General features: G+C 37.9%; 1 protein-coding gene across 17 annotated transcripts in view; it reads right to left on the reverse strand.

Annotated features, from left to right (window-relative positions):
* Positions 1 to 209: 209 nt before the first annotated feature.
* Positions 210 to 26659, reverse strand: part of EML4 (EMAP like 4) — a 154316-nt gene continuing 127866 nt past the window's right edge. For 6 of the 17 annotated variants that reach the window (XM_067007680.1, XM_059079323.2, XM_067007686.1 and 3 more), the window contains 6 exons: positions 15223 to 15311; positions 13702 to 13799; positions 7350 to 7437; positions 6771 to 6869; positions 3684 to 3814; positions 1223 to 3019 (listed from right to left, as the gene is read on the reverse strand). In XM_067007680.1, the coding sequence (XP_066863781.1) occupies positions 2546 to 3019; positions 3684 to 3814; positions 6771 to 6869; positions 7350 to 7437; positions 13702 to 13799; positions 15223 to 15311 (979 nt within the window). In that variant the 3' untranslated portion in view covers positions 1223 to 2545. Of the gene's footprint in view, positions 1174 to 1222; positions 3020 to 3683; positions 3815 to 6770; positions 6870 to 7349; positions 7438 to 13701; positions 13800 to 15222; positions 15312 to 26659 lie in introns of those variants that run through there. The other 11 variants (XM_067007684.1, XM_067007683.1, XM_067007688.1 and 8 more) reach the window with 4 other exon arrangements.

The raw sequence follows: 26659 nt of genomic DNA on the forward strand, positions 1-26659 counted from the left end.
AAAACAAAGCTATTCCCTATTAAATGGAAGCATAAATCAGAAGTAATTTCCTCTAACATTATGAGATGGAGTCTGTCACTCCAGAATAGCTGTCTCCATAGCAGTGGCAGTGGTCAACTGATAAATGTGTCCTTCTGAACTGTCATGTCTTCTGATGACTGGACAGTCACGGAAACTAGCAGCATAAATGAAAAAAGACTGAAGACACATTTAGAGAGACAAATGAAACATTTTATTTTTTAATCTTCAAAATTTTCTGCCATAAGACAGGAATGCATGATAGAAATGGCTCAACATCTTCACATGAAACACTTGGATTCATTTTCATTCACAAGTTTTTCTAAAAACATCTACAATTTCATAATCCCACCCACTTCCAACCATTATCACAGATTTAATTGACTGTTAAACAGTAGTTGCCAGCAATAGAGAGCTGGAACGCTTTCTGCGTATTAGTAGTGTCTTTTGAAACTACCACCCAAGATATCACGAATATAAATTCCATGGTACACAGCAACCCCAAAGGTGACTGATGTCCCTAAATAAACTCCCTGCTTATCATGGAGAGAAATGCTTTTTCTTCTCCTAGAATTACTTGTTCATCTCGTAGTATTTTTCCTGCAGGGTATGGCACATGCTGGCCTGATGACTCAGTCACCACAGCTAATAGGCAAACATATATGCCTGATACTACTGCTGCTCTCTGAGAAGTATGTACAAACATACTGAAGAATGATGGGTTGCTTGCTTGGAGTCTACCTCCCTTCTTTTGAAGAGAACTACTTTGAGGTGTTTTTTTTTTTTTTTTTTTTTTGAACAGTTGTAAACAAAAGGAAAGAGAAATACATGGACATATATCTATACACAGAGATAACACACTGAGTATTTTCAATGTGGCGCATATCTTATATAGAGATACACAGTGAGTGTCTACACTCACCCCTTCACACATACCCACACCCTTACATACAGCATGTGAATACAAATGTGAGTGTCCTTGGGAGTTCACTGAAGTTTGTGTATTACCAAATGATGATGAAATACCTGATTTGTATTACTCCTGAGAAGACAGTAGAAGGGAATGACAGTTCTGATGCACTTTGGAATGGCACAGTCACGTAAACACTTGCATACTTAAGACTTTTGAACTCATCCAAAGTTTCTAAACATGATCTAACCAAAAAAAAAAAAAAAAAAAAAGATATCAAAACATTGCAAGTTAAAAAATAAGTCTTTTTTTATAATCAAAGTATAAACAAATATATAGGAAAGGCATATTTGTAATTATTTTGAAAATAGGAAACACATACTTAAGAAAAACATAATCATCTGACAAAACTTTAAAAAACAACTATCCAATGCATAATAACACATGCACTGCCCCAAACAGCAGAGGATAGCCACATCAGAATTGAAAGGCTTAAAGCAACTCCACCAGAGAAAAATCACTGTGTATAGCAGGTCTGTTAAGTATGCAATTTATAAAAAATGCCTGTGACTTATTCACACTTATATAAAAAAGAATTTGCAATTTGTTGAGTATTTTATCCCTCAATAATCTGTATGAAAATTACACCTAAACCAGTGAATTTCAAGCACCAATTCAATCATTTAAACTTTATATTTCTGTTATTGAAGGAGCAAATTATGATGAAGGCTAAGCTAAGATGAGCCAAGTTTAATTTTACGGGTGTGCGGTATCTTCTGTTCATTCACTGGAACGCCAAACATTTGAAAATGTTTAGGCCAGTAAAGGAATCCTTGGAGGAATCCATATTTCGGAGTATCAATGGTTTAATATACACGAAAAGCTCTGTAACAAACCACTGCTTTCTTAGTTCTAAGATAAAATAGATTTGCACACAGGAAATTAAGGGACTGTTCCTCACTCTGACTTGGAAAAGGCAGCACCTACATGGTAGACTAACAAGCACATCTGGACATCTGCTGGCTACATAAGAAAAGAGTGTTATTATTTAAGAAGGCAACACTACTGCTCGTGGCACTAATGAAGTTTTTCTTAACTAAAAAATTTCCACTAGACATTTTGGGTGGGAGGGAATCTCAGTAAGAGAAGGTTTTTTTTTGGTTTTTGTTTTGTTTTTCTGATTTTCAGCATCGGGGGGGAAAAAAAAAAAGCACAGTCTGAGCCAGCAGATGAGTAACAGCGTTTGTGATGCCTCTGGTTGTTCCTGAAGAAAACCTGCTCAGATAATGAGGGGTTTATTTAAAATCTATACAACCGGTGTTTTTGTTTCCAGTATTAACATCATACCACTCACATACACAGTAATTTCTAAGACACAATTGAGTTTCAGTCTTTTCCTACTATTAAGTTTGGTTAATTTTCAACACACATCAAACCGAACCTTTAGGTCGACTGCATTTAAGAGACGGAAGATAAGACTATTGAAAACAGATTACGTGGAAACCAAAATCTCCATCAATAGTGATTCTCCATCACTTCCTGGCCTGTTATCTGAACTTTATCACAAGACCACATCATGCAGCTGAAGGAAAAAGGGAGTCACGCGAAGTCCCTGTGTTAGGACAGGGGTGAAGGGTCCTGCTGGTCCCCAGGGAGAGCACCTTCGCTCTGCTCATCACTCATCCCGCAGGCTGGCTCTTCATAAATAGGCTCACCGAGGTCTTCGCTGCCCCCCTCACTCCGCTCCTCACTGTGGTCTGCGCTGGGCCCCACAGTCTGTTCCAGGCTGTTCTCCAGAAGTGTGGGAGAACTGCTTATCCTGCTTTCTTCTTCAGCTGTCTCATTTAAGGGCTGGGAAGGAGGTGGTGCGGGAGCATCAGACTGCATGACACTTTCAATGGAAGAGACGGGGGCTTTGGTGAGCGCAGTATCCGCTACAACCTCATTCTGAGGCAAAGATAACTTTTCCACAAGTTTCCACTGAATGATGCTCATGTCTTTTCCACCAGTTGAAATCAGGTGACTGTCATTATGAGTAAAACTGACATTGGTGACATGGCTGCTGTGGGCACTGTACTTGTGACTGGGAGCCTACGTGAAATAAATCAGATAGGAGAATTAAACTCATTCTTCATATGCCTGCTTACAGCAATGGAGGTGACTAGGTTAGGGAGGTCATTCAGTTTGTGAAACAGGTAATTCAGATCAAAACCACAAGTCACTGACTGAGGAATAAAGCTAGCAGTAATTTCCTTTTAATACCTATTTATATGGGAGAAACAAAGTAATTGGACAGCTGTACTTTCAGACTGTAAAAAAAAAAAATCTCTTCTGCATGCTTGTTAGAGTTTAGTGACTATTTTACTGAGATGGCTAGGGGAGAATCTACTACGTTAGAAAGATTATAGACTTAGGAGTCATAATATTGATCATGTAACAAAAATAAAATATTTTAATATGTTTAGAAGAAATTTAAAACTGCCAAGGTATCAAAATGAAAAAAAAAAAAAGGACAGTAAACGAAAATGAATAAAACATCATCAAGTGGCTTCTCTGTCTTCTCCTTTACCTTAATGAGGAAGGAAAAGACAAGCACTGCCTGCTTGGATGCTTACAGACGGCCCTATTCCCTCCCCCATACACTGTAGTATCACAGACAGTAATTAGTAACCCTATGAATATTTTCCCACCATCGACACAATATATCCCCAAACAAAAGGCCCTATAACACTAGTTTTTATTAAGTTGATTTTACCTTTGCTTTGGAGCAGGGATACTGAAACAGGTGGACTTTGCAAAAGTCATCAGCAACAGCTATCACCTTTCTATTGTGGGATCGCACCAGTGCATTGATATCTGTCCCATCAGATCCTTCTGGCCAGACACCTTTGATATGGAAACATGGGGGGGTGTAGAAAAATTAGCCTGAAAAATACAGCTGCCATGCTACGTGTGTTTATTTTAGAATCTTAATTTTCATCCGTGTTCAAACTCTTAGCTGCTAAATTTCCCTTAAAGATTTCTTAGTGGCTCAATACTTCATTCAAATGATGAAATTTTATCCGAAATCTAATAATAAAGAAACTGAAATAACCTCAAGATGGAAAATTTAAGACTTTAAACTTTAAGACTCAAAAATACTCACTAGTAACCAGCAGGTGGTGCTAATAAATAATTTTAGTTTTCACTTGTCTCACCTTGACAATAAGCTCCTCCTGTTTAAAGTTTCCAGTTGGAGGGGAAATTCTCAGTTATTTCTGTAGCAAAGTGCAGAAACAATACCATAGCACTTATTCTTCAAAGTGGACTCTGCTCCCTTTCAGGCAGGCACTTAAAAAAAAAACCTCAGAGATTCTTTCTTAATGGAAATGTATAGGCCATCCACTAGTCTATCATGTTATCCATAGAAGTTTCCATAAACTATTTATGTCCAAAGGTCAACACAGCAAATTTAATTATTCTGAATCATTACGAGGCACTGGTGATCATGTTCAACATAATTAGCACAAACCTCTACTAGACTAAAAATATACAATATATAACAGTTGAGATGCTGGCCTCCTGTAGTTCAGTACTGCTCTAGAGAACAGTTTTTTTTTTTTGGTAAATTCACTAAAGATGAAACACTTCTTGTCTCACATCTCTTAATAAGTAAATTAAATATTGTTTCACTAAAATAAGAAGGTAAGTTATTAGCTATTGGCCACTGCTTCAGCTTTACCCAGAATAATGCATTTGTTTATGGACTAGTCAGGGTTATTTTGTTTTAATTTCTTCCAAGCCTGGTAGGCTTCTTCATCTCATTAGCAGTTGTATTTAGAACAAGTACCCATAATGGATTATTTTTCTAATGCACACAGCATAAAGAAATGTTCAGATCTACCATCAGAGTGGAGGAGAGAGTCCAACATTTCAGAAGGCAGAGATACACTGTTAAAGGAAAAATACCTAATATTTTGGGAACTGCTTTAGGTACTGGTGCCACATCCATATCCAATATTCTAATTACTGAGTATAACATCTCTTTTTAATCCTAACTTTCTCAGAAGGATTCCTACAGACTGGCAAAGACTGAGAAAACTGTCAAAGGACAGATTTCTAGAAATGTCCAAAACATGAGATTAGGAATGATCTCCACATTTTATCTTTAAATAATGTCTGTTAAAAATGCCTTTATATGTCAATAAATGGTATTGGGATAATTGGACACCCACATGCAAAAGAATAACTGTTGACAATGATGTCGAGAAACAGAACCCTCATACGCTGCTGGTGGCCACTTAGGAAAACAGTCTGGCAGTTCCTCAAAAGGTTAAACAGAGTTAGAGTTACCATTTGACCCTGCAGTTCTGCTCCTAGGTATAACCCGAGAGAATGAAAACATGTCTACACGAAAACTGTTCATAGCAACATTATTTATAGTAAAAAGTGGAAACAACCTAAGTGTCCATCAACTGGTGATGAACAGAATGTGGTATAGCCACACAAAGGGATGTTATTCAGCCATAAAATGAAGTACTGATACTTGCTACAACATGATGAACCTTGAACACCTGTGCTAAAGGAAAAAGAAGTCAGTTTCGATGGATCACGTGGTACATGATTCCATTTATACGAACTGTCCTGAATATGCAAATCATTAGAAAAAGAAAGAAGATCAGTGGTTGCTGGGAGGTTGTGGAAGGGGGAGGGAGCAGAGTTTCTTTTTGGGGTAATGAAAATGTCCTAAAATCAGATAGTGATGATGGGTGCACAATCCTATGAATATGCTAAAACCACCAAATTGTGCACTTTAAATAGGTGAATTATATGGTATGTGAATGGTATCTCAGTAAAGCTGTTATTTTGAAAATGCCTTTACAAATTTGAAAGCTTCAGTTTTCACCTGGAGGAAAAAATTGTGAAAGGCAATCTACACTATTATGTAAATGCCTTTCCTTTTTAATTCTTTCATATTTATTGGGGACCAAGTCTGCTGAATTCTGCAGAGAATAAACCTCATATTGGTTCAATCCTAATACTCAGCTTCTCTGAACTGTGCATTAATAGTGATAACACTAAAGAGTACTAAGTGAAGTGAGTCAGAAAGACATACTATATGATTATCACTTATATGTGGAATCTAAAACATGATACAAATGAACTTATCTATGAAAAAGAAGTGAGAGAGTGGCATGGACATATACACACTACCAAATGTAAAACAGACAGCTAGTGGGAAGCAGCCACACAGCACAGGGAGATCAGCTTGGCGCTTTGTGACCACCTAGAGGGGTGGGATAGGGAGGGTGGGAGGGAGACGCAAGAGGGAGGAGATATGGGAACATATATATATGTATAACTGATTCACTTTGTTGTAAAGCAGAAACTAACACAACATTGTAAAGCAATTACACTCTAATAAAGATATTTAAAAAAAATACACTCTGCCTCTTTATTAAAAAAAAAAAAGAAGAAAGAAACAGAATCAGGGACATGGAGAACAGACTGGTGGTTGCCAAGGGGGAGGAGGGTGGGGGAGGGTTGGATTGGGAGTTTGGGGTTAGCAGATGCAAACTGCTATATACAGAATGGATAAACTACAAGGTCCTATAGCACAGGGAACTATATATTCAATGTCCTGTGATAAACCATAATGGAAAAGAATATGAAAAACTATGTATATGTATGTATAACTGAATCGCTGCTGTACAGCAGAAATTAACACATTGTAATTCAGCTATACTTCAATAAAAAATAAATTAAAAAAAAAACGTAGACTACTTTTCATTTAGAAATTTAAGTATTACACATAAAAACACCACAAATAGCCTTTTCCAAACATCAAGTGCAATGTCCTTACCAAAGACTTGAAAGCCTAGCACACAGGTGTATGTCGTCCAATCGATGTCCTTACAGTCTGATCGATTCCTGATTAGTTTGCAGCCATTTGGAATGTCCCCTTTAAATTTAGAAACAGGAAGTATAATCATAGTGCTTGTGTACAAATGTATTTGAAAATGCATCTTGACTCAAACTAGCCACGTTTACTTGTATTTATAATCCATACACTGAAAATATTGACACATTTGAAAAGAAAGTGTTTAACACGGTTTATAGAACTATAAACTGTTTCCCACTGAAGTTGTTTTTTCTTTAAAAAGCATAAATGCCCATCTATTGTACTCCTTCCTGCCTCTAGGAAAAGTTGTTAAATACAGAACCATTCAGAGCAGGATCAGTCCCCCTGAATAATTTCTCATGACATTTAAGTGAACTCATTACTTTGAGATTCTCATTTCTTAGCCAGCTCTGAGTAGCACATGCTTCTTCAGGTTAGAGGGGCCAGCGTGCAGTGGCTGCACAATTCAGATTCCATGCAGCCTGCTCTTTACTGCCCCTGACAGACACATCTCAGCCGTATGTGATCATTCATACTTACAGTACAGAATCTCATAGTCTCCCGAGTTAGACATTATGTACTTGTTGTCTGGAGACCAGTCAAGGTGTGTGATATAGCTGGAATGTCCCTAGGAAGTAACACATCAACTATTAGCATTTAGAGTTCTGAATGATAAATAGTTTCATAGTAGCCAGTACTGTCTTCTGAGTAGCCATTCACTGGGAATTCCTGAAGTAGAGCAGTACAAAGGCCTCTGGAACTGAACAGGGCTCAGAACAGGTCTTTGGTTCTTTTTCACACTATCTTGTTGGGAGCTAGAACTGTGGAACTAAAGAGATCTGACCACAGTGGAAACGGTAAGCACTCGGAACGTGGGAGTATCCTGCTGGTCTCTCCATTTTGATACCAGCACCAAGTACTACCTGTGCTACACTTCCAAGAAAGACAGTCGCTTAAAAGACACTGAAAACAGATACCACAACCTCAGGCCTTATTTCAAGCCACTAGTGTCCCTAATTAGAATGACTTCCTTTTTGATAATGAAGTATTGGTTCCATGTTGTGTACAAAAAGAGTACAGTTTTCTTGGGCTGCTTCTTCAGTACCCATGGCACATGGAGGTCTCCTAAAAAAAACTCCTATCTCCAAAGAATATTTTTTGGGAAAAGTTATCCAACGTCACACTCCCTTCCAAACAGCTGGATCCAATAATCATCTGACTCCTTAAGAAGACAGTGATCTTTTTCTGCTTAGGTTTTACTAACACTGGGAATTCAAACAAAAAATTACCAAATGCCATATTTTGTTGGCTTCACATGTAAGCATTGGATTATTTCCAATAAACTACTGCAGATAAATCACACAGGTCTTACAGTTTACACCAAAGCTGACGGAGCCTCAAAAATCACTTTTATCTCCTACACTCTGTATTAAAACATTTAATTTCAATTGTAATTTTTGAATTACTAGCTTTCTGCTCACATGGTTTTTATTTTTAAAGTTAATAAATTCAAAATACCTTAGGTGCAGTTTTCAGTGATTTTCACAAAGTATTTTAATTATTCTAGTAGCCTTCTGAAGTCAAATGACATATCCTAAAACCTCTCTGGAGCTATATCTCCACCAAAGTGCTGCATGGCAAATACCCACATTTATACATTTAAATGAATTTAAATTATGTGAATTTGAGACCTGTAAAGCTTCCTGAAGTCACTGGAGATTAGCTGGTATGTCACCAAACACGTTGGCATGTGGGAGACCTCCCAACTTAACAAGAAATCAATTTCAATGCCAGAAAGACACATGTGCTTCTTGGGTATTTTCTGAATATGGCAGGAGGGTGGGGCACACAGATCTTTTCCATAGTGTTCATGGATCTGATGCCTGGCTCTGGAATCCAGAGAAGCCAGGCTTCTAAGATAAGAAAACTGGTGCTACATGAATGAAGGATTTAACCAGAGTGTTTGAATCTGTGAAAAGACTTTAATAGCATTATTTAGAAAAGCATCAAAAGCAACGTATGGATACATAACATTCATGTAACTCATATCTGTGTTGGACACAACATATTTAGATGGTAAATCAATATAAAGTATTCTCAAAAAGAACTCGAGTAGGAAAAGCCCCCAAATTTAGAAAAGACCTTGGGGGGAAGTTTCAATTTATATTGGAAAACAAAGTGAGTATTTTTTCGCTGATATGGAGTCCAATAAATAAGCAAAAGAATAGATGCAAGTGTCTGTCGGGAGTCTATGGTGCTGCCTTCCCAGACCACCTCAGAGGGCCCTTGTCTCACCCAACTCTTGGGCCACGCAAGGCACATACAAGACTTGGGGGAAAACACCCTCAAACGTCACCCCACAGGCACAGACACAGTTGGGAGCAAAAAAGTACACCTTGCTGAACAGAAACAGCAGAGTACTCTTAAGCTGGTACTTTCATCACTGCCTTTAAGCCAGCTGAATGGTGTAACCACAATAACAATGACAAGTGATGGTGCCTAAGAATAACTCTGGAAAAATAAGAAGTATCTCAGCTGAATCTTTGTTAATCACATGGAAGGTCATCATCTGCATCAGTGGTTTGCAACCGTGGCTGTATATTAATATTACCTGAGGAGTTTTCAAACAAGTACCGGAGGCCTTGAGTTAGGGCACTAACTTTTTTCCTAAGTAGGTATCCAGGTGTCCCCTGACCCTCTAGGGCAGTGACATCCAGTGGACCTTTCTGCAGTGATTAAAATGTGTATCTGCGCAGTCCAATGCAGAAGTAACTAGCCACCTGCGGCTTCTGAGTACTCAAAATGTGGCCAGTGCTCCCAGGAAACTGAATTGTATTTCATTTCATAAACAAAGTTGTGGTTAGTAGCTGTGATGCTGGACAATGCAGGCTGAGTCCACTGTCTCTCTACTGATTTGAAATACCTTTTATTATCTACTAAATTTCCATATAAACAGATTTGTTTTTGGACTCTCTTTTCTGTTCCATTAGTCTATCTGCCTATTCCCAGCCAACTGTGATAGTTTCGTGGTATGAGGAAAATTTCAGATGAACTTTAGAACCATTTTATCAAGCTCATAAATATTGTGCTGAAAATTTAAGTAAGTGCATCTAATTTAGAGAATAGTTTGTAGAGAAACAGACATGTTTATGAAGTCTTTTCTTCTAGAAATACGTTATGTCTATTTTTTCATCTCTTAGTTTGTGTTTCAGACATGTTTCACATAGCTTCCTGTGCTTTTCTTGCTAGGTCTATTCTCAAAGCATCTACAGTTTTTGTTACTACTGCAATTAGGATTTTTTTCCCATCACATTTTTGACGTGCTTTGCTGGTGTGAGAGAAAGCTGACCTTTAGAGTGTAGACTGTAGAGTGTAGCCTATCCAATCCAGTCTTTAGACTGCAGATCTGTAGAGCATAGTTTATCCATTCCACATTCTCTTAAGTGCCCAGCTAAAACACTGTTATTTCCTAATCTCTTTTGCAGCTATGGGTGGCAGAAGTCACTGAGTGGGGCTTCCAGGAAAACTTTAAAAATCGACTTAAGAGGAAGAGTGTCTTTTCCCCCTTGCTCTGTCCCCCTAGAACTAGGATGGGATGACTGGAATTCCAGCAGCACCTTACTGAGGATGATGGAGTAGAAAGAAAGAAGGACCCTGAGTCCCTGATGACTTCTTTTAAATGGGAACACATCCCTCGTTTGTTGAAGCCACCAAGTATTGCAATATAATTCCTAACTGTTCTGGTGATATTGAAATATGTACTGCATTAGTTTTATGGGTAATTTTCTTGGAGATTTCTAGGTAGACAGTTTTAAAAGTCTTTTACTCTTCTTTTTTATATATATTTTCATTCACCAAAATCCTGACCAAAAAACACTTATTTTACCAGCACTTCTTGCCTATTCTAACAGACTCTGTAATGCTTTTTTAGTATATCACTACAACTTCATTACACTTCATCTCCTGGGCTAAGATCTTTGAGTAGTAGTGTTAAAAGGTATACAGGAATTGGAGTCAAACACAAAGCTATTATGCTGGCACTCAGGGACAGTTTCAACTGCCTGGTTACAATTTATTAGAGGGACACTTCCTAAAGTTCTAAGCCCAGTATGTTTCTGAAGCTATAGGGTCACTTAAATGTTAACTAGTAACAGGAAATATTGGAAACAAAATAGAAAACAGCATTTGTATTTGGAACTCTGAGAGTAGGTCCAGTTGCCACATTTTAATCTTTACAACAATCCTATGAAAGTAGAAACTATCATAATCTCCAGTTTTAAGATAATAAAATTAAGACTCAGAGAAGTTAATTAACTTGCCTAAAGTTGCAAACTAGTAAGCAGGAGAGCCAGCATTAACCCAGTTTTGTCTGTCCTATATCACAGCAGACAACAGATAAAAGGAGTTAATATGAGACTATAAGACCAGCTGGTGGAAGCAGACAGCAAGGAGAAGTGAGAGCTGGAAGCAAAGCACAGAACAGAAGATAATTAGAAAAGCAGAGTAGCTGAGCCTTTCATTATAGCCTCAAAGAGTACTATAAGCTTTAACAGTTCCTGAAGATATTTCAAAATAATACTTCATATGCTCTAAAGATAAAAGCTGCCTAACTGGAGAAGGCAAAGTGTCATGCAATTGATAAACTTGGTAGTTCTCAACACTTCCAAGGTCGTCTCATTATCCAGTGTCTAACACTGCTCTTTCCTTTCTGCATCAGTTGCTGTACTCTGAAAGCACAGTACACTGATATACACATTGAAAAATCTGAGGCCTTTTTGTACTTTGGGAAGTCTGCTCTACTAAGAGTTAGGAGAACAGGGTTCAGGCCCCAGATCTGCCACTATGTCAAGATGTGACCAAGGACAAGCCATTTATCTTCTCTGAAACTCAGTCTCTTCATCTGTAAAATGAGAGCTAAGTTAAGTGCTATAGTGCAACCTGTAAAATTTTATGATTCCATAAGATTAAATTATATTGATAATACTCTGTTTATTAAGACATGGTCTTTTTAAAAAGGTTGGGGTAAAAAATAATTAAGGTAGGGTAGGGTAAACTTAAGTAATCTGAAAACTCCTTTCAGTGGAATATTTCATTTGATCATGCGTACAATGAGGCACTATTATACTACTATTCCAAATATTAAGATAATAAATTGATTAAAAGATGTATTTAAATAAATTAATGGATACTGATTCATAATTTTTGTCGAAGTAAATAAAAATATTTTGGATAAATTATAAAACTATAAGGTTGTCTGTTGAGCAGTTTATAGGCTGGTTTTAGCACATGGTACAAAATACACCACACCCCTGCCAAAAAGCAAAAAAAAAAAGCAGTGTCTCTTCTCTGAATAGAAAATGGCCTGGGTTTTACTTAGGTATATGCTTTAAAAAATTCATTCTTTTGGGCTTCCCTGGTGGCGCAGTGGTTGAGAGTCCGCCTGCTGATGCAGGGGACACACGGGGTCGTGCCCCGGTCTGGGAAGATCCCACATGCCACAGAGTGGATGGGCCTGTGAGCCATGGCCGCTGAGCCTGCACATCCGGGGCCTGTGCTCCGCAATGGGAGAGGCCACAACACTGAGAGGCCCGCGTACACCAAAAAAAAAAAAATTCATTCTTTTATTCATTCCCCTAAAACTCTTGTGATAAAGACTGTTAAAGGGGGATTTCCCTGGTGGTCCAGTGGTTAAGAATCCATCTTCCAATGCAGGGGATGCTGGCTCGATCCCTGGTAGGGGAACTAAGATCTCACATGCTGTGGGGCAGCTGAGCCCACGTGCCACAACTAGAGAGAAGCCTGTGTACCGCAACTAGAGAGAAGCCTGCGCACTGCAACCAAGACCCAACGCGGCCATAAAAAATAAGATAAATAAATAAATACTAAAAAAAAAACCAGATTGTTAAAGGATCTGTGCTACTAATTCATCAAGTAATTTGCTAATCCTAAATTGACTGGTAACATAGATACCAACTACCTCATTTTCTATAAATTCAGTTAACACATACTGAGTACTTCTTATTTGCCAAGCACTATTATAAGTATTTTATATGCCTTAACTTGTTTTAATCAAGTGAAGTAGAAAGTACTACTATCTTCACTTTACAGATGAGAAGACTGAAGTAGAAAGTTTAAATAACTTGCCCAAGGTCACATTTGTGGGTGGTGAAACAAGAGTTAAAATCCAGGTAGTCTGATCCCAAGTTTATGTCCTTAACCACTATGCTATACCTCCTGCCTTTCTCATACTGTTATCAGCTTGAATGTGTACTTTCTGAGGACAATGAGCAAACCTATGTATATCCCCAGTGCCTAGAACATTTCCCTAGTTAGCAGACTGCCTGCCATAAGTACTCACTATGTCTAGAATTGAATCTAATCTTCATCTTAAAATGATAAACTAATCAATCAGAAATACAATAAATTAAAGGAAATATGCTTCTATTAATTCTCTTAATACAGACAAATCTCCATATAAATTATGTTTAGTGCTAGAGAGGTCACCTAGGAAATTGCAGAGTGTCAAAGATGGGCAGGATCATGGGACATTCAGATTAAAATGTTAAAGATACCCTTCCATTTCTGACTCACTCCATTTTAAAAAAGCGTTATTTTCTAAGGGTTTAGGAAATAGCTTTGATTTAAGAAACTGCATTAAAACCAGTAGTCAGAGAGAGAGAGGTAATAATATTAAACTCTCATCAAAGGATATACCTTTCTAGAGAATATAGGGAACTGCAAGATTCTACTGTCAGATAATTTCAGTTTCAAAGATAGAGATTAAATTTTAAATCTGCTAAGTTTAAAGGTGATACATCGATGTAAACATTTAACTCTCTTTTTACAGAAGTAAAATTTTCCAACAATTTAATAGATTTACTTCACTACTTACAGTGCACTTTCCATGTCTGCTATACTTTCTTCCATTTTCTGAGACTACATAGAGGTAAATAAAGTTGTCATGAGATCCCACAGCCAGGAAGGTGCCATCTGGAATGAAACAGGAAAAATGTTGAATACAGAAATACATTGATAGGTTTATTTACTGTCACTTTACTGGACCTACACCAAATGATATTTTACAAATGTTGTTAAATCTCATCAACTTAACTATTGTTTGGTGTTTAATGAATGACTCCTTCCATCACTAAACATACTTGAAAACCAAATGGTCATGTGGTTGAGTACACAATCCCTTCTTGGAAATGCTCACGGGCCTTGGACTCTTCCCTTAGTCTCATCTCCTTCTAGTTAGCGACAGACTGGCCCCAGGGAGGTTAACCTACTTTTATGGGTCTAAGTATACAGTATTCATATGGCAAGCTGAGTGTACAATTGCTCATTTCAGCTGAGGACATATGATCTCTCCAACTACAGGGTCCATTCTCTTGGGAAAGGACCATGTTCTCTCACAAAGGACCATTGTACTCACCACGTAACAGATGGTCAATAAAGTCCATTTGATCTCTGGGTTTTAAATGCTACATCTGCAGTAGTTATTTGGTATTACAGCATTGAAAAAAGCCAAACCAAGACAGAAAACTTCTTCTGCTTCAAGACAACTCTTGCCAAGCTTAGAGCTTGAAGCAAATACTTTTCCTTCCTTGTTCAACACAGAGAATAGCATTCTGAGCTTCCTCTGAAATGACTTAGAAGAAATCAAAAAGATCATTTGGACTCCACATTGACCCAACAACTACTGGGATATATTTTTGAATATAAGAAAATGTCACTCGAACTAACTCCAGGGAAGAATTATGTGGATCAAAACCATATCAATAGTGGGAAAAAGGAACCGACTATTATGGAAACTTAATTAACATTTTGAATAGGGAACTTAATTAACATTTTGAATAAAGTATGGAAAGAAGTATTCAAAGTAGCTAAACAAATTGATCAAATTCATGAGTTGCTGAGTATTTTATCTAATTAACAGACCAATGATTGCTATGTAACCAGTAAAAATCAAACTAGATTTTAAAGAACTTGAAGGGCCTATAAAATTTGTATATTTTGAATATTATTATAATTTATTTTCTATTATCTTATATACAAAGAAAAGGTTGCTAAATAGATTAACATTCAGCCTAATACAGTATCTATTCAAAATTCTAAGTATTTGTAGTTCCAAAAAAAAGGGATTTGATTGCACTGTATTCTGTTTTCAATTGCAAATGCAGTTGTAACAGTTTGTTCTAAATTTATGTTTGCTTGATGATTTAGAATGTTGTTTAACTTTAGCAGATCTTTTGCAGTTTCCTGCAGCAGAATTTAATCTAATGTTGGGGGAAACATATTCAATACTTAACAACTCTAGAGAGTAGAGAAAAAAGTAGTCAGCTTTACTGGAAGTGAAAATATGCAATTACAGAGAAATGCTGTAAATGCCAGGAGTGGGAGTAAATCTGCCTACCTAATGAGTAGCGCATCACAGAGAGCTGTTCATTCCCGTCTGTGTGGATAGAAACTAGATCTCTGGTTTCTGCATCCAGAACAAACCACCTGTTAAGAAGTAAAAAATCAAAAATTTTCTCAGATATTAGCATTTATAGGAAAAACAAAGGTTGAGGACTTTTTCTTCCTTTTAAAAAAGAAATTCTAATAATGCCCTTAAGCTGGACATGTATCCCTTTTCTAATGAAGGATGAGTGCAAAATGTTGCGAGATACAATATAAATATACAGGCCTAGGAATGTTCTCATTTCTATTTAGGTATTCACTGAATGCCAATGGTGTCTCTTTGCGGGGCACTGTCAAAATAGAAAATGACAGGATTATCAGTGTTCTTGAAGATTACACTAGAGCCAGGAAGAAGGAAATGAGCCAATTAAAACAAAGAACGATTAAGTGCCAATCTCACGGATGGTGACGACATACAGCAGAAGAACTCACAGAAGGGAAATGAATAGCAGACAGAGAAAAACCTTTAGGGAGGATGTAGAATATGAGTTGAGCTGAATGTTGAGGGAAAGAAGTAGAGGCAGCTGAGGCAGGAGGAGTGACAGCTGCACTGCCATGGAGGTGGGAAGGAGCATGGACAGTATGACGGTGAGAGGGAAAGGCAGAGAGGGCCATTCATTTGGTGGGAGTTCAAAGGGACCAGCAGGGGGCACTCCTCCTCTCCAGTACCCCCAACACCTGCACATGCAAGCTCTAAGTTCTTTGAAAAACAGTTCTTCATTCATATTTACAGGAAAAGTCAAAATGTAAAAAGCCTCTTGACAGGTAAAACAATGACTTAAATCTAACTACAGAATAAGTGACTCTTATCAGACCCTGTTCTAAGAGCACCTGAAGGAAGAGATGGTGCTTCAGAAGAGCATGGTGAGATACTACTGGGTATAAAGCAAAGACTGGGAATTAAGGAAGGACAACTAAAGGATAGATAAGGGAAAGGAGGGCAGGTTATGGACAGCACACGCAGTTAGTTGGAGGAGTCTGGAGGTGAGCACTGCCTGGCTCAGATCAGGCACTAAAATAAATATTTATAGAATGTACAAATGAACAAATAGAAGATAAGTCTCAAACCTGACAAATGCAAAGGTTTAACAAGAACTACGTGGCAGCAGTGTAGTGTGTAGGAAGAAGTGGTTGGGGTGGCAAGAATGGAACAAGAGCAGACAAATAAAATCACTGTCTTAATGTCATGGAACTGGATGGGACAAAAGAACAGCAAGTTTTCTTTCTAATTATTCAGACGGGAAAAATTCCAGCACTAAATTCAGTAACAGCAATCATAATCCTTTAATTTTGAAGCATTATAACTAATATCTGGACAGAGACCACTATCCCTTCAGATAAAAAGAAGTATTAGGGCTTCCCTGGTGGCACAGTGGTTAAGAATCCACCTGCCAATGCAGGGGACACGGGTTTGAGCCCTGGTCCGGGAAGATTCCACATGCCACAGAGCAACTAAGTCCACGAGCCACAGCTACTGGCCCGCGCGATACAACTACTGAAGTCCGTGCACCTAGAGCCCGTGCTCTGCAACAAGAGCAACCACTGCAATGAGAAGCCTGCGCACCGCAATGAAGAATAGCCCCCGCTCGCCGCAACAAAGACCCAACACAGCCAAAAATAAATAAATAAATTTTAAAAAAAGAAATTTTAGGAGACAGTAAAGGGCTTAAAAGAATTAAAAAAAAAACCTATTTAGTGACGTTGCTTAACATGCCTTCGTATATTCAAGGTAGAAGATAAAAAACTAAAGGATCCCGACTCTTTACCTATCACTGAAATCCCTTTCTAATTAAACATGTTCATGAATGAACTAGTAATTTGTGAGTTATGGGTTGAAACTTCTACGTAGCTAACCTAATTCATAAATTCTGTCTTCTACTCGGGTAAGAGAAATAGCTTCTATCTGTGAATACCTGAGTTTATTAAAAGCCAATCAGCAGGAAACTGGCACTTTGAAGCCCTGTGCTGAATGTTTGACCGTTTCCACTTCAAAAGGTGCATAAAGAACATATCTTATTGCAACTGGACAGCACCCACAGATTGCAGGTTTCTTCTGAGAATGTAATTCATTAATCAATTTTTATGGCTGCCACCGTGGAACTCCTAGAGCCAAGAAATGCCAAAGCTGATGCCAAGTGAACCACCTTTTCAGAGTAAGGGAACAAAATATTCCAACTTGGAGTGAACAGACATACCTAAAGAACAATGAGACACAGCACCGCTCTGTAGGTATGAGGTTTCAAGTTTTTAATGAGTTTATAGGAACTTTACTATACTTTCTTAGGCATTTAAAATTACCAATTTTTATTTTGGAGAAGCCTCAACTGATACTATTTCCAGTTCAGTTTAATCTTCCTAGGGAAACTGCAAACAACTTTATCTCTTTAAAAACTACCTTTAAAAGTAATAAAAAAGGGAATTCCCTGGAGGTCCAGTGCTTAGGACTCTGTGCTTCCACTGCAGGGGGCAGGGGTTCAATCCCTGATTGGGGAACTAAGATCCTGCATACCGCACAGTCAGCCAAAAAAAAAAAAAAAAAAAGGAATGAAAAAAACCCAGAATGGGGCTTCCCTGGTGGCGCAGTGGTTGAGAGTCCGCCTGCCGATGCAGGGGACGCGGGTTCATGCCCCGGTCCGGGAGGATCCCACGTGCCGCAGAGCGGCTGGGCCCGTGAGCCGTGGCCGCTGGGCCTGTGCGTCCGGAGCCTGCGCTCCGCAATGGGAGAGGCCACAACAGTGAGAGGCCCGCGTACCACAACAACAAAAAAAAACCAAAAAAAACCCCCAGAATGTCTGTTGGTATAATATGTAGAAACCTAAAACTCTTGAGTCATTTACTGGTTAGAGATGGCAGCTCTCAAAAAAGAAAAAAAAAAAAAAAAACCAACAACAAAACCCTACCTACTATTTCTATTTCTTTAATTACATATCAGAGATTAATTCTTCCACTTTTGGCAAGTAATTTTTAGTAATAATTAAATAACTTTGCTGTTAAAAGTATACAACTTCCATATGGATCCCCCCAGCAATAATATTAAAGCTCCCACCCTTTTCACTGCATGAATTACGTTCTACCTTCAGAAAAGACTTTCTGGCTCAGGACCTCTATCCTTAACAGAAGTATGGAGAGGATAACAAATCCTTTAGCAAAGGGAATTTTCTAGAAATAAATACTAAGTTTCCACTGTGCTCAACTGCATTCTCATTCTAGTCTAGAGTGTATACATTGAAACCAAGCTTCTGCTTTAAGGTAATTTGCAATCATTATGGGGCTCTATAGGGCCTAAAGGACTTAAAGAATCTTTCTAAATGTAACTGCTCAGCATCAGAGATGGTAAATCTTCAGCCATATATTTAAGCTAATCTGACTTGTGAGTCAAGGACTCACACACAGTACCACCATTAACTAGATGAGACTTTTTAAAAATGACACTTACTGATTTTTTAGTGGCAAAAAGAGAATCCTAAGATTTCAGAGCTGGAAAGTATCATACTTTACAGTCCCTAAATGAATATATATGTGTTCATAATATGAGTTAAAAAATATTCAACATAATATAAAGTGTATCCTCTGGGTGGTAGGTTTGTAACTTTTTCCCAACTGCTATTATGAAGCTTCTCCTTATAAGAATAGGAATGTGGCTTTTATAATCGGAAAAACATAAAGTCACAATCGGGGGAAAGAAAAGCCCAATTCAACCGTCTTATTTTACAAATCACAACTAGTTAGTGGCAGAACCAGGGTGGAGCTTCTAGCCCTTGTGCTTTTCACTACATCACACCAGGGAAGGGTGTGATCCCATGGAAAGTGCTCTCTCTGCCTGAGCTGCACTAACATTCGGGATCTTGAGAAGAAAGAAGTCAGCAAAGGAGGCAGAATTGGCGATTAGACCCCAACCGGGGAGACGGAGTGAGTTCATAAAGTGGTAAATAGTTTAAAGTAAAATGAATGACACAAGGATTATGAGGTTTCAAAGCAGGGAGTAATCACTGAGGATGTGGGTGGTCTTGGATTTCATCACATCAAATGTGGCAAGGAGAGGTGGGACATAAACAGGTGGAGAGGGATAGGTAAGAAACTACAAAAAGGGCTGAGGTGTATCTGAAGGACAACGACTTAACCATTCTCACTGGAATGGTGAGGGGAAAGATTTTTAATGGGCTTTAAAGGCCAGGCTAAACAAGTTTGGATTCCACTGTTTAGCAATCAAGAGGCCTTTAGGAACGTTCTAGTCCAGTTAGCTCATAGTTTCTTGTGTTTGCTCAATCCATTCCTCCTGCTTGATATAAGCTCCTGACTCTTCACTGCCTCTTCAAAATCTCACAACTCCGTCAAGGCAGGACCAATCCCACCTCCTCTGTGAAGTGTTCTCTGACCACTCAGGCTCACAGTAATTTTTCTGTTGATCTTCAAGCATGACTGCCTATTTATGCAAGTAATCCTAAACTACTGATATGACATTCTCTATATCTTTTTATGGAGTATCTAATTAGGATATAAGCTACTTGGGGTAGGGACCATGTCTTATATAATATTTCTTTGTGCTACTCACTGCATCTAGCGCTTCACACCTTGTAGGAGCACAGAGTGACTCCGAACTGGAATTATAACAAGGCAGAACTCAGGGAGATTCATGCTGATAGAGTTCAAAGACATTGTACACCCTGGGAAATGAGCTCAGGAGTACCGACGGGCCAAGTTCAGCAACATCAAATTACAGAGGGAAACAAGCTATTCTTTTCTAATTAGAAGTTTTCTCTTTTAATTATGTCTAGGAATAAAGTCTCAGCTAGTGCTAATATGTCTTTGACATCTCCCTTTTGAGCTAACAGAGCATTTCTTACACTCAGAACCTTTCTAGTCAACAGAAGAATTTGATAACAGTACTTCAGCTACATTGCTGGTTTGCCAAGGTTACAGTCATCATCAAAACTAACCTTTAAAAATTGTATAAAAAAATTTTTAAAAATGATGAGTGGAGCTAGATCACTTAAGTCTCTCCAGGTCTAACGTTCTGTGATTCCACATCGAAATCTAAATCAAATTTTTTACCTTTCTGCTCACCAGGTGCATTACCCCAGCTTGCTTTTCCTTGTCAAAGCTGTAACTATAGATCAGAAACTCTGGGGTCTCTTCTGAAGTCACCTCTCTCAGTCTGCCCTCTCCCCTTTCCATTCCAATATGGTTATATATAGTATGTTTTATATACTCACTCAAGTCCACGGATTTCTTTCTTTGAAACAATTTGAACTTTAATCTTTGCTTTTTATTCTCCCTACCATCATTTCAAGTCTATTGAGTTCCCTAACTCTGGGTGTCTCACCTCAATTTACCAGCCTATAAAATGACTTATGGCAAAAACTCCTTTCTTAAATAGTGTATGGTGGTTTAGAAACAGAAATGGGTCTGACCAGGAAAAGAGTAAAGTTCTGTGCAAACTGCTTAGGGAATTTTGTCTGAGCTGACACCTGACATCCTGATGGGATGGCAAATATATTTATGGTTTCTCTAAGGCCTGCAAGTGGTATAAAGATTAAGTGCCTTTTGAGAAACTAGTTTCAAAAAAAAGGAAGGGAGCAACTTCCCTGGTGGTGCAGTGGTTGAGAATCTGCCTGCCAATGCGGGGGACACAGGTTCGATCCCTGGTCCAGGAAGATCCTACATGCCATGGGGCAACTAAGCCCGTGTGCCACAACTACTGAGCCTGCGCTCTAGAGCCCACGAGCCACAACTACTGAAGCCCGAGCTCCACAATAAGAGAAGCCAAAGCAATGAGAAGCCCGCACACCGCAACGAAGAGTAGCCCCCACTCGCCGCAACTAGAGAAAGCCCATGTGCAGCAACAAAGACCCAATGCAGCCAAAAAATAAATTAATTAATAAAAAAATATATATATATTTATTTTAAAAAGGAAGGGAAAGGATGACTAATTGGGGTCTTGGAAAAATCAAGCAGAATGTACTTTACCAATAATTCAGAGATTATAAGCTTTCAAATTCATAATGGTTCAGGTTCACATGTCTTGTGAGCTTCATGAAGAACTTTAAATTCCATCAAGAAACAAAAATTTTTAAAAATGGGAGAATGTTATATTTGAAAATGTGTGGTATGCCTAAGTGCAATTTATTAATTAAATGGCTTATATAGTCAGTGGTTCAACAAATCTAAAATTTTGATAACTAATGATTAACAATTACCAGTATATACTAATTTTTATCCATTTGTATGCTTTAAGGCTTCATTTCGGTTTAGGAGATATCAGGTCTTATTTAAAGACTTATTGAAGTGCCAGTATTACCCTGGCAAAACCAAAGACATCACAAGAAAACTACAGACCAATGTACCTCAACAATATAGATGAAAAAAATCTTCAACAAAATACTAACACACTGAGAATCCAGTAATATATAAAAAGAATTATATGCCATGACCAAATAGGATTTATGTCTGGAACACAAGGTTGATTAGACATGTGAAAATCAATTAATGTAATACTCCATATTAACAAAGAACAAAAACCATGTTATTTCAATAGACTGGAAAAGGCAGTTGAAAAACCCAACACTCTTTCATGATTAAAAATTCTCAACAACAGAAAGAAAATTCGTCAATAGGATAAACGGCATCTATGAAAAACCCACAACTAACATTATACTTAATGGTGAAAAGGCTGAATGCTTTCCCTCTAAAATAGAGAACAAGATCAGGATGACCACTCTTGCCATTTCTATTCAATATCATACTGGAGGTTCTAGTCAGGACAATTAGGCAAGAAAAAGAAAAAACAATTCAGACTGGAAAGGAAGAAAACTACATTTGCAGATTACATGATCTTGTATGCAGAAAATCCTGAGGAATCCACTAAAAAAACTATTACTAAGAAAATAGGTCAGCAAAGGTACAAGATAAAAGATCAAGATATAAAAGGTAGCTGTATCTACATATACCAGCAATGAATATTATATTCTGAAAATGAAAAAGACATTTCATTTAAAATGGAACCAAAAAGGGCTTCCCTGGTGGCGCAGTGGTTGAGAGCCCACCTGCCGATGCAGGGGACACGGGTTCGTGCGCCGGTCCAGGAAGATCCCACATGTCGCGGAGAGGCTGGGCCCGTGAGCCATGCCCGCTGAGCCTGCGCGTCCAGAGCCTGTGCTCTGCAACGGGAGAGGCCACGACAGTGAGAGGCCCGCGTACCGCAAAAAAAAAAAAGGCACCAAAAAAATGAAATACTTAGGTGTAATTTAACAAATGTACAAATTTGTACCCCAAAAACATCTTTGAAAAAAACTGAAGACCTAAATAAATGTAAAACATCTCCTGTTCATAAATTGGAAGGCTTAAACTGTTAAAACAGTAACATTCCCAAATTGATCTAAAGAGAAAAAAACAATCCTTATCAAAATGCCAGCTGGCTTCATTGCAGAAATTGACACGTTGATCTTAAAATTCATGAAGAATTCAAGGGCTCCTGAATAGCTAAAACAGCCTTGAAAAAGAACAAAGTTGGAGGACTCACATTTCCCGATTTCAAAACGTACTGCAAAGCTATAATAATCAAGACTGTGGTACTGGCATAGGATGGACAGAGAGATCAATGGAATATAACTGAGAGTCCAGATAGAAACCTATACGTCTATGGTCAACTGATTTTTGACAAGGATGTCAATACGATTCACTGCAGAAAGAAAAGTCTTTTCAACAAATAGTGTTGTAACAACTGGATATCCACATGCAAAAGAATGACGCTGGATATCTATACAAAGATTAGCTCACATCATATACAAAGATGAACTCAAAATGAATCACAAACTTAAAGGTAAGAGCTAAAACTATAAAATTCTTAGAAAAAACCATAGGAGTAAATCCTGAAGACCGAAAGACAGAGAAAGAACAGATAAATGGGACTGTGTGTGTGTGTGTGTGTGTGTGTGTTTTGCGGTACGCAGGCCTCTCACTGTTGTGGCCTCTCCTGTTGCGGAGCACAGGCTCCGGACGCGCAGGCTCAGTGGCCATGGCTCACGGGCCCAGCTGCTCCGTGGCATGTGGGATCTTCCCAGACCGGGGCACGAACCCGTGTCCCCTGCATCGGCAGGTGGACTCCCAACCACTGCGCCACCAGGGAAGCCTTATATTTTTATATAGTAAATTTATATAAATTACATAATTTTTACTTAAAACTTTAGTGCAACAAATGTTACCATCAAGAAAGTGAAAAGACAACCCTTGGAATGAGAGAAAATATTTGCAAATCATGTATCTGATGAGGTACTGTATCCAGAATATATAAAGAGCTCTTACAACTCAACAATAAAAAGACACATCAATTCAAACATGAGCACAGGATATGAATAGACATTTCTCTCAAGAGGCTACACAAGTGGCCAACAAACACATAAAAAAGATACTCAACAGCTTTAGCCATCAGGGAAATCAAAATCACAATGAAAAAGTGCTTCACAGCCACTAGGATGGCTATAATCAAAACACAGGCAATAACAAGGGTTGGTGACGATGTGGAGAAATTGGAACCCTCATACTTTACTGGTAGAATTGTAAAATGGTGTAGCTGTTGTGGAAAACAATTTGGAAGCTCCTCAAAATGTTAAACATAGTTAACTCTACTCCTTGGTATATACCCAAGAGAACTGAAGACATATGTCCATACAACAACTTATGTATGACTATAACTCAAGTGGTTATTCGAGGTATATGCACACAATGGAATATTTGGTGACAAAGGGAATGAAATACTGACACATGCTATACAACATGGATGAACCTTCAAAACATTATGTTAAGTGAAAGAAACTAGTCACAAATGACCACATATTATATAATTCTATTTATATGAAATGTCCAGAATTTGTCCAGGCAAACCTATAGAAACAGAAAGTAGATCAGTTACTCAGGGCTGGAAGTGGGTGGGAGCAATGAGGAGTGACTGTTAACGGGTACAGGAATTCTTTTTGGGTTAATGACGGTGTTCTGTAATTAGCTTGTGATGAAGGTTGCACAACTCTGAACGTCTTAAAAACTACTGAATTGTATACTGTAAATGGGTGAATTTTATGATATATGAATGATATCTCAATAAAGCTGTTAAAAAGACTCTTTACTATAGAGGATTAGCAATGTTAAGGAAATACTATGTCCACTTAGGGCCATGCATTGAATTTTCTCCTCTTAGAAATATTAGTAACATATTCTTTTAAAATGATAATTTTTAAAATCACTGTGATAATTTATTCATATTTGTGCTTACTTCTTTTTAAAAAATTAATTAATTTATTCATTTATTTTTGGCTGCATTGGGTCTTTGTTGCTGCACGCAGGCTTTCTCTAGTTGCAGCAAGCAGGGGCTACTCTTCGTTGCAGCGCGCAGGCTTCTCGTTGTGGTGGCTTCTCTTGTTGCGGAGCACAGGCTCTAGGCACATGGGCTTCAGTAGCTGTGGCACGTGGGCCCAGTAGTTGTGGCTCGTGGGCTCTAGAGCACAGGCTCAGTAGTTGTGACGCATGGGCTTAACTCCTCCGTGGCATGTGGGATCTTCTCAGACCAGGGCTCGAACCCATGTCCCCTGCATTGGCAGGCGGATTCTTAACCACTGTGCCACCGGGGAAGCCCTTACTTCTTGACTACAAGAAGTAGAAGATTTCTACATATGGACATGAAGACATCTTTAAACATTTTGCTAGTCACCTTTTCTGGATCATGAACAATTTGGACACGTGTTGTATTAAACTAACAACAACAACAACAAAAATCCTTGCCCTAAGTGTGACTTTTTCCAGGCTTAGTTAGGGTCAGTGATAATAATCTGAATGGCTACATTGAGGAATTTTCTGTTTTAGACAGTACAGCCACATAATCACAGATCCATGTAAAAAATAATAAAGGAGAGAGTTCTCTAAGAAACAACAGACTAACCAGATGTGAAACCAAAGACAGGAATTAAGTATAAAATGAACACTGATAACTACATCTCCCCTAGATTTTAAATAATCCCCAACTCCACACCAGAAAGGATTTTTTTCCACTTTTTATTTAGTTATCATATCACTCTCATTCATAAGGTGCTTTCTACTCACAACTCTTAAGAGGAAACAATTGGCTTAGCTTTAGCTTAAGTCACTTAAATTAAGTGACTTTTCCTGTTAAGCTTGTTAAGGATGACTTCACTAAATGTTAGAAAGTAACTTCAGTGTGTTTAATTAGATCAGCTTTTTCCTTACAAATTGGGGCAAACTGTATTTATGTGTATGTATATATTGTACATTCATCCAATGAAGTGGTGAGTCTTAATGATTCAAGTCCTTCTAGCCCTTACTACTCCACTTGGTGTTTAACTCCTTCTTATACACAGTAAATGCTTTAAAAATACTATGTCAGCCAGTGATTTAACCTTCAAAGATAAACTTTCCTTATAATATTTCTAAGTAATGCTACAAACACCATAAGCACATCTCAAAGAGTACTGGTGGAGTAGTGGAAAGAGACAAGCTTTGGAACTATATAGAACCTGAGTTAAATCCCAGCTCAATCACACGTGATTGAACCTCTATGGATCTTGGTTTCCTGTTTGAGCAAAGGAGATATTAATGAACATTTTACTGCATTCTTGTGAAGACAAAGTACTATATGAAAAGAATTTAGTACAAGGTCTGTCATCAGATACTGAATACATGGTAGCTCTTATTCTTACTGTTTCATTGATTTTAGCATTTGTGATATTTGTTCAGCTGCCCCCAAAATAGATCTGACCTGCCATATGCCTGTTTAGTCCAAGTCTAAGTAATAATCTCTTACTGACATGTATTTTGGGGAAATCTGAGATAGTAAAGCCATCTATATTTGCAAGTTATCACCACTTACTCTCCCAAGCAGCCTAATTCTAAAATTCCACTATTTCAGAACCACTCAAATAGCACCTCTAGTTACATGTCCACATTTCAAAGTTTATCTTTACCTTAAAGATCTGTTTTTCCATGATTCTGAGCACTATATATGAGGAGGATTTTTAATATGTTTTGACTTTCTAAAGGTATTAATTTGTATACAACAGCCAAAGGGGAACACTTGCTACAAAAAAACTCTACATTGTTAAATTTAGTTAGAATTAAATAAACTGGCTGATTTAAAATATTTGTTACATAAATTAAAATATTTATATAAGTCTATTCACAATATTTTCACCTTATTAGAAGTCAGCATTCCATATTTTCTATGGGCTTAACTTTTAAAAATTGACTTTATCTTTTTTCTCTGCCTCTTTAAAAAAGAAATTAAGTTATTTGTGATGAGGGCTACTTAACAGCATAGGCAATAAAAAGGACTCAGTTAAAAAATACGATAATAAATATATATTACCTAATAACCTTGGAAAGGTACT

The sequence above is a fragment of the Kogia breviceps genome, chromosome 11 (assembly GCF_026419965.1).
Source record: "Kogia breviceps isolate mKogBre1 chromosome 11, mKogBre1 haplotype 1, whole genome shotgun sequence".
Classification (NCBI taxonomy): domain Eukaryota; kingdom Metazoa; phylum Chordata; class Mammalia; order Artiodactyla; family Physeteridae; genus Kogia; species Kogia breviceps.